General features: G+C 33.3%; 1 protein-coding gene across 1 annotated transcript; it reads left to right on the top strand.

Annotated features, from left to right (window-relative positions):
- Window positions 1-2890: 2890 nt before the first annotated feature.
- LOC107632446 (uncharacterized) lies at window positions 2891-7470 on the top strand. Its single transcript, XM_088484689.1, has 10 exons — window positions 2891-3121; window positions 3307-3407; window positions 4124-4233; window positions 5306-5361; window positions 5678-5788; window positions 5930-6023; window positions 6186-6268; window positions 6733-6835; window positions 6920-6987; window positions 7207-7470. Exons 1-10 carry the CDS (start codon window positions 2891-2893, stop codon window positions 7216-7218), a joined length of 969 nt encoding a protein of 322 aa, XP_088340815.1. The 3' UTR covers window positions 7219-7470.
- The last annotated feature ends 1886 nt before the right edge of the window (window positions 7471-9356 follow it).

Below are 9356 nucleotides of genomic sequence, written 5' to 3'. Positions count from 1 at the left end.
TGCTTCATACCAACAATCTCCGTGGGATTCGACCCTTACTCACGTAAGGTATTACTTGGACGACCCAGTGCACTTGCTGGTCAGTTACACGGAGTTGTGAACCGTGGTTTTGCATCATGTTTTTGGTGCCATTTCCAGGGAAAGAAAGAGCAATGAACTTTACATAATTAAAGTGTAATCACGATTCCGCGTACCACACTCATCGATCTAATTATCTATGAGGTGTGTTATCTCGCCGTCTTCTTTTACCATACAAAGCCTCATTAAACAAATCATCAAAATTTATAGCCATAACTTGAGGTATGTTTTAGTATTTTTTTTGAGGTGAGAAACTAGATTTGGAATGGAGTTGCTAAATTATTGATAGTTGATATTTATAAGTGTGTCCGCAACCAGTAGCTACTTCTCAGTGGCTAGTTTCAACGGCTAGTTAATGGCTAGTTTTTTCTTGTCTTAGTTTAAAACGGCTGGTTAATGGCTAGTTTTTTCTTGTCTTAGTTTAAAACGGCTAGTTAACGGCTAGTTTTTTCTTGTCTAAGTTTTGAAACAGCTAGTTTTGCAACGGTCACTTTCATAAACAATAACGGCATAATAATATTGACTAATTTAAAATGTTACATCAGAAATGAATAAAATAGACTACATCACATACCAGTAATACGCAATAAAAATAAGAACATACTACTTAACTCTACGAATACAAGGAACCGTTAAGTAAACCACTTATTGATTATTTTCTCACATATAATCTCATGAAGAGCTCGTCGTTTTTCACTCATTGTAGACGTGTCAGCATTAAGTATTTGCGTATCCATTTCACTTTCCCTTTCCTTAGCCATCCTTTCCATTTCCCTTTCTTTTGCATTTATCTCCATTTCTTTAATATACCTCTGAGTTTGTAATTCTCGTTCTTTCATTGCCGCTTGCATTTGTAACTCCTTCTCTTTGATTGCCAGGATCTTTGCTCTATGTTCCCTCTCCTCTTCTCTTTATTTTTCCCTATCCATTAGTTTCTTTTCTCTAACATTCTTAATATATTCCATGAGAGATAATTTTTTAACAACCGATTATTTTTTTGCTAAGATTTTTAGACATTTGTGCTTTTTCCTTAACTTTTCTCTTGCTCTTCTTTGATCCTTGTGGGCGAACGGTAGAGTCCATACCAGTTTCGTCAGCCAACGGTGTTTCTGGATTTGATGAGGATGCGTATGCTCCAGTTGCACTAATCTTAGTTCTCTTTGAGCCTCCACTCTGTGTAGGTAGTTGGCTTCTCCATTTTTGCTCCAAACGAAGCATGTTCCAATGCCTCTCAAAAGTGAATTTTTTACCATAATTTGTAGAATAAATTTTATAAGCTAACTTCTTTATGTCATCAGCGTTCGAACCACTCCTTATGTTTCGACTAGCTAGCAACCAGCAAATTGTGTAATAGCCTTGTTGATCTTATACCATCGTTTCTTACATGCAACTACCCCCTGCCATGTCGGTGCAAAATTCTACACAGTAGCTGTGAATTCGACTCCAAAATGTTTCGCCCTTTTGATCGGTTCCAACTATAGGGTCAGTTGAAACATTTAACCATGCACTGATCAACATCTCATCCTCTTTCCAATGCCAATGTTGAATACTATCTTGCCTCTGATTTTCAATATCATCATCATTGAGGTCGATAGCATCTAATCCACGAGGGTTGACAAAATTTGAATATTGCGAATTTGGACTAGATTGTATCGGAGTCTTAGAGGATGGATTAGAAGAGCCACCAACACCAGATGAGTTATGTCTTGATGCACTGAATTGAGTTGGAAACGACAAAGATGTTGGAGTAACATTTCCAAAAGAGGGGTTAAATATGGATGGCAACGAAAAATGTGGTGTTTGTGAATTTTGATTTTGTGGTTGGAATATAGGAAATTGATTATTATAAGGAGTTTGAAATTGAAATTAAGAAGATTTTGTGCATTTGGATTTTGAAATGTATTTGGTAGTGTGAAGTTTTGATTTGGAACCTGAGAGTTTGAGGCACTACTAGAAAATTAGTTATTACAGACGGATATTTCCGATGGATTTTATCCACGAAAATACAGACAGAATTTCAGAGGGATTTTTTGTCAGAAAACAAAAAAATGAATTAGCATAAATTACAGACGGAAAAAAGAATCTGTCTGTAATTCTGTCGGCAAAATTAATTTTTTTTTCGTGAAAAATGATTACAGATGAAAAATCCGTCTGTAATTAAATGGATAAAACACTGCAATTTATTAAATTATTACAGACAAAAAATCCGTCTTTAATTTAAAATTTTCCGTCGGTAATATTGACTTAAATCCCCACCCTATCGAGCTCTATTCACACCACACATTATCAAACGAGCTTCTCCTCTCTCTGTCAAGGTGTCAACGAGCTACTTCTTCTCTCCGCCGCTGTCGCCGCCGCTCGCATAGCACGAGCTCCTCCGGTGCTGCTCGCATCGCACGAGCCCCTCCGGTGCCGCTCGCATCGCGTTGCTCCCTTTGTCACCATCGTCGCAGAGCCCTCTCCGCTGCTTTCGTCGTACGTCTGCCCCCTTCATCGCCATTGTTGTAGTGCTCTCTCCGCCACGCAGGTTATCTTTTCAACAACTATTGTATCCATATATTCAAGTTTCCATGTTTTCTGTGACATATATTCCTAGCTAGGTTTTCCGATCTGTGATAGCTTGATCTGATCTATGAATTTCTTTTTCTTCTTTTTTGTTAACATAATCTTTTCTTATTCCAACTCATAAACCACTTCAAATTTTCCTAAATCATAAAAACCCTACCAAAATCTGAACTAGAATTAACCCATAGAAGGTGGAATCAGAGCCTAACAGCAGTGGTGCAGGTTCTAGTAGTGGTGGTGCAGGTTCATGAGTTTATATTCTAGTAGTGGTGGTGCAGCTTCTAGTAGTGGCCATCATCAACATCAACATCAACATCAACATCATCATCATCAAGTAGTTGAAGAGGTTTCAGTGCAAAGGGTGAAGAAGGAGGAGGTTAATGCAAAGATATCAGCATGGCAGAACAATAAGATTGCAAAGATTAACAACAGATTCAATAGAAAAGATACTGTTATTGAAGGTTGGGAGAGTGAGCAGGTTTAGAAGGCTACTTCTTGCATGAAGGAAGTTGAGGTAATTAACTTTTTGCATTAGTAAAAATGGCACTGATGGTTCAATTGAATGGAAATTTTGCAAGTTCGGTTCTTTGTTTGGCTATTGCCATTGTTCAGTTGTACATTTTTGTCTTTCTGAGCTGTTGAGTAATAATCCTGTTTATGCAGACAAATAAGCTCTATCAGCTGTTGAGTAATAATCCTGTTGCCTTCTGCTTGCTTGTAGCCTGGGTTGGTTCTCTCTCTAAATTTTCACTCCCTGAACTACTGTATTTGTATTTGAAATTATTTCTTTGTAATCTGATTTATAAGGAGTAAAATCATACTAGTTTCTTCTAAAACCATATTTTTACCAATTGAGATAATGAGTTCACATCAACTTGCAAAACCCTTACTGTTTGATACATTTAAAAATGTCTGTACTCAGAACCTTCTTAGCTGTATGCTTATTTACAACTATTAATCACCAAAAGGCTTAGTAGTCATTGCTGACAATGATGTATGGTGGTTTCTATGAACCAAACAAATTAAAGGGTTCTCCCAATATAAGGAATCATGTTAGGTAACTCATGAAGTGATCATTAGAATGCCAGAATTGAAAAACTATTATCTTATGAGAAGGCTTCTTACTTCATGTGAGGAAAAAGTTAATGGATTGTATTAGTTGCTTCCCAAGAAACTGGAGATTTGTGGTATCAAAGTCACACTGGATTCTTGTGTCTGTGCAGAAACTTCTCTAATCTCTACTCATCTGTGTGTGGAGTGAGTGTGAGGCTGTGAGCATGAAATTTTGTTTATTTGTTTTTTTTTATTCACTTAAATATCTTTAATTGTTTTCAAATAATATGTCCTAGTTTTTATTTCCCAAATAATATGTCCTATTTTATGCCCATGCTTATTGAAAATGTGCTTCATTCAGTCATAATCCGCTCTTAAACTAATACTTTTGTGATCAACTGATGCAATATCAATCACTTGTGTACAGTAATGCTTCTAATAGCAATGAGCAACATGACATGGAGATCAATTCTGCTCGTGTTGCAGCAGAGGAAGATGTGGCAAAGAACAGCAAGGATCTCTTTGAGCAGTTTGATGGTAAGTGTATGGTTTCATTGCATAGCAAAATTGGTTGCAAAAAAGCAGCAAAATTGTTTTATTATTGGCATTCTGACGTGTGTGTCCATTAGCAATCTGGTTTCAGAACTCTACTCTTTACCATTTTAGCATGTTTCATACCTCCCACCATATTTAACCTGTTCCTGCCACATTGTTTCATTATGCAACTAGTATGTTTTATCACTAGTTAATATATATATTCCAAACTACCATTGTTTCATTATGCATATAACTAGTATTTTTTTTATCACTAATTAATCTCTTTGACAGTTTTAATTACCAATTCATATGTAAACTAATCTTGACTCTAACAACAGCAAGTTGAGAAATCTAGAGAAGGGTCTTCCACAATACAAAGCAGCACCTTTGTTTGATAAGCTTGTGTTTGATAAGGTATGCTTTAAACTTAATCAGTTGTGTTTTCTTTTATCCTTTCTTGGCTTGTGAGAGTGGTTCAAGTTTGGAATCAGTGTATTTCTATCTCTGATTTTTGTTCTTGAGACAGTTACCAGAAACAAAACACAGAATTTCAGAATAGAGATTTTGATATCAGCTTTAAGTTTGACTCATTCTGCACTGAACTTACTCATCTTAACGTCACATAGAGAGTGGTTCATTTTGTGCAGTATTTTATAGTTGTTTTTATCTTAATGGAGTTGTTCTTTCATTTCAGGCTAGAGGCAATGCTTTGGAAAAATGTACTTGGTTCAAGATTCAAGACAGCAGAAGAATATACTTGGTTCAAGTAGGAAGTTGGGACAGACGGGTCAAAGCTCCAACTCCAATGATGTCAAGGTGGGAAACAAAAAACATGCTCCTATGAAGAAGCAGACTCCTGTCAGCATCCAGCCCCAAGATACAATGAAGTTTGCAGACTTTTCGGGATAAAGATGACAAGGTTGACAAATTGCTTACTTCACCAACTCCCAAGGCTTCTGCAAAAGCTCTACCTTCAATGAGTAAATTAGGCTTGAAAAGGATAAATCCAGAACAAAGTGTGAATTTTGACACCAATCCAATTACTCTGAGCTACTCTGAAGTTGTGATATAGGCCATGAAAATAATTTCTTGATTGTGCACCCAGACATTCTGCTGTCTGGAACAAGGGTAGTTATCTTTTGATTTCCTCCTAAATTTACTATGCCATATTATTATTTAGTCAAAATTTATTTGGTGTCTTATAATCTCCAATTAAGTAGCTCTCATGTTACAAGATTTTCCTTCATATAAGAAATTATTGATCCTTATATTCTGGGTCTATCAATTTATTTCCATGTTCAATTTTTTTGGTGTATTTATTTATTTATTTTATCCTATGGCGTATTTAAATCCCTTTCAGTTTTAATTATCTGAGGTGAATTCCCCTATATTCAGAGAAATATTTGTGTGCTTGCTCATATTTGTGTTTATTGCTAACTTCCAGGTTGCTGGCAGTTTTGGTTGCCTTAGGAGAACTGTCTTAGATGAGAGGCTAAAATGCAATGAGTACTCTACTGCAACATTGACTGGAACCTTGCTTCACCAAATTTTTCAGGTCTATAAAATTCATATTGTATCGTTTTTATCTATCTGTTTTCTCATGCTAATGATTAAGTTATAAAGATTCTGGTTCTTTTTTTTCTTCTTCACATTTATATTTCTTCTTTGAGTGATGCTTTTTGGTTCATTGGTGTAGGCTGGGCTCACAGAATACAATTCATCTATTGACTTGGAAGGTTACACAGAAGTGGTATTACTTAGGAACATTGAGAGTCTGTATGCTTGTGGAGGTGTGAATTTGTAGTATTGTGTCTATATATGTATCATGTATTACATTATGCACCTCAAGTGTGGAATATATCAGGAGGAAATTTTATTTGATGTAGTTATTGAGATTTTCCACTCAAATACTTCATGGGGAGTATTAATTCCTCTGCATGTGAACATTGCAGTAAATGAAAGTGATGTTCGGAAAACCTTGATTGATGCTGTCCCGAGAATATTGAGTTGGATTTTACGGTTCACAAATAAGGAGGTATGTCAAAAAAGTGAGTGCTTTCTTTTGAAACTTTCTGCTGCCAAATGTTTCTGACTTAGTATGCCTATGTTCAATGTAAGAGAGTGGTTATGCTATGGTGGTCAAAGGAGGTAGAAGCTAGAAAAGAAGTTTTAAGATATTTTGAAACTGGATTCCCTAAGATGTATTTGGAAGTAAAGTTCATATTGAAGATCCCATTTCATTTTGTATTATTGGATGGATAACAATTAATTACTTGTTGTAAAATGTGTAGCTGTGAATGTAATTGGTTGGATATTATGGCAGAGTATTGAGAATATCTGCAAGTATATTAGCAGAATATTTACTCATTCAAATCTGCAATAATTCTTTTTATATATTAATTTATCTATTTATTTATTTTCTTAGTAAAGTGTTTAATTTCTTTTACTCTTTTTGTTTCTTGGTTAAATGTTGTGACTGATGACATGGAGTTTTGGCAGGAAAATGAAGATCCTAATGTTTGTTTTGGATTTCACAATAGGCCTAACAAAGTTACCATATCTGAGGCAAGCTCTAATCTAACCGATTCGTTTTATCCATTAGGTAATGTCTATAGCTCCTCAATTCCAAATCATGATTACTAAACTTAATACCCTTGTCTAATCTAGTAAATATCATTTAGCACAGACATGCATTGTAAGAGAACTACAAATGGAACATGTCACAGTTATTGCACAATGTGTAAGAATTTATTGGTAATATGTTTATTCATTTTTTTAATTGTTTTATTTGTGGTACTTTACTGCTTTAGTTATAACACTGTTTTTACATAGGTTGAATTATTGTGAACTGCAATTGTCTTGGAAATTATTTGACTTTCAAAATTTGAACCTGCTTCTCTTTTTATAATATGTTTATTTGATCTCCTGCAAATGGATTATGATTTTTAATTGAAAATTGTTTGGCTTATGCAGTTTGGATCTTAGAAGAATTGAACAAGTCGCCAGGAGAAAGAATTGATCTTAGAAGAATTGAACAACTTTAACTCAGTTTGGCCTTAATTTTAGACTAGGTTTATGTTTATATTTAGGCAATTCTGATAGTGATTAGCTACAAGACCAGATTGTTTTATACACCTTTAGTGTATGTCACGGTACAGATTTTACAGATTTTCTTTTTTTCAATGGTATTTGTTTTGAATTATAGTTGATGTATCAATTTGTTTGTGTTTTGAATTATATTGACTTGTTTGTTTATAATACTTTTCTTTTAATTTGATAATACGATGAATTTGTTTATTTTTTGAAATAATATAAATATTCAAATACAAATTAGATAAAAATTTGTATTAAATTTATATTTATTTTTTATGAAAACAAGTTTATTTTGCAATGAAAAAATCTAAAAAAAATTATATTTTAATTTACTGACGGATTTACAGACGGATTTTCTGTCTGTAATCAGAGTGTGAGATGATTCTCCAAAGTTCAAATTACAGACGGAAAATCTGTCGAAAAATCCGTCTGTAATTACAGACGAAAAATCCGTCTGAAAATCCGTCTGTAATTACAGACAGAAAATCTGTCGGAAAATCCGTCTATAATTACAGACGAAAAATCCGTCGGAAAATCCGTCTGTAATTACAGACGGAAAATCTGTCGGGAAATCCGTCTATAATTACAGACGGAAAATCCGTCGGAAAGTTCGTTGTCTTCGGAAAATGGATGGAGAATTTACAGAGGGAAAATCCGTCGGTAACTGGTAAAAATTCGTCGGTAATTTTTCGACGGAAAAAAATCCGTCGGTAAATAATTTCCGACGGGGCTTTTACAGAGGGACAAAATCCGTCGGTAATTTCGTCGGTAACCAAAAATCTGTCTGTAATAAAGACTAAATCTGTCTGTAAATCTGTCTGTATTAATTCATTTTCTAGTTGTGAGGTTTGAGATTGTTAGGTATTTAGAGTTTGAGAAACGTTTTGTAAATAATTGAAAAAAGAGTTGAGTTGGTTTGGATCCATTTTCCCGAACAAAAAATAATACCAACAGAACTTTGATTTTGTAAACTTTGAAGAAGATGAAGAAGAGTAGAAGAAAGTGTGAGAATAGAAGTGTATGTAAGTAGTATATATAGAGTAATAAAATATTAATTTATTAATAATAACGGTAACATAGTAACGGCTAGTTTTGCAACGGCTAATTTTAATAATGTGGTTAGCATTTTAAATTTTATAAATAAAAATAACCAACCTAACTAAATTATTTTGCAAGGTGTAAAAATTAGATTTATTTTTTTATATAAATTAATTTAATTAATTATAATTTAATATAAATAATATTCAATATTAATTATGATATAAATAATTAATATAAATTATTAATTATATAAAAATTTAATTATTTAATATAATTAAATATTATAATTATTAATAAATTAATTATGATTTAATTATTTTATTAATTATTATTTAATTAATTCAGATTTTATATAATTATTTATTTTTATAATAACTTGTTAAGTGGTAAGTTATTATTGGTTAATATGAGTCCCCATTTAGAGGACTCTCTCTTCTTAAATTAATCACATGAAAGATAGTAGTGTATGTGTCATTTAATTTGATTCTCTACAGTTATCTTTTTCTATTTATTGATTAAATTTCTATTTTCTATTTTGATGATTTGGTTCCTAAACATATGGTGATTGTTGCTATTATGCAATACATTTCCTAAAATAATTTAGAGTAACTACTTGTAGTTCAAATACTCGTCTTGTGGTCTGAAATCTCTGTTAGTTGTAGTTATTTATTTTATTTTTCTTTGAATTTATCTTTGGTGGTTTTATTTCTAGTTTTTTTTTTTGTCGTCAAATGTTTGGAGAAACTCAGGTTTCTTTTGCCGTGGATGAGACTTTGCTACTTGCTTCACTTTCTATAGCCAAAGCACTTCTTGAGGTATTTGCTTCACTTGCAATCTAGAATTCTATATTCTAGAACCAGCATGCTAGCTTTTCATGCATAGTAAGGCCTCTTTTGGAATGGACCTTATACCCATGATATAATAATTAAATAAAGACAGGAACTTACCTTGCTTGTTCTAAGAAAGTGAAAAAAAAAAAAAAAAAAAGA

The sequence above is a fragment of the Arachis ipaensis genome, chromosome B4 (assembly GCF_059453495.1).
Source record: "Arachis ipaensis isolate K30076 ecotype BB chromosome B4, ASM5945349v1, whole genome shotgun sequence".
Lineage (NCBI taxonomy): Eukaryota > Viridiplantae > Streptophyta > Magnoliopsida > Fabales > Fabaceae > Arachis > Arachis ipaensis.
Note: the sequence above shows the minus strand (reverse complement) of the source record. Positions and strands in the feature narration are given on the sequence as shown.

Excerpts from the sequence above, each read along its gene's own strand:
- LOC107632446 (XM_088484689.1), top strand. The coding sequence starts at position 2,891 with ATGAGTTTATATTCTAGTAGTGGTGGTGCAGCTTCTAGTAGTGGCCAT. Across the intron at positions 3,408-4,123 it reads TTTTCACTCCCTGAACTACT|TAATGCTTCTAATAGCAATG; the intron begins GTATTTGTATTT and ends ACTTGTGTACAG. Across the intron at positions 6,269-6,732 it reads TACGGTTCACAAATAAGGAG|GAAAATGAAGATCCTAATGT; the intron begins GTATGTCAAAAA and ends GAGTTTTGGCAG.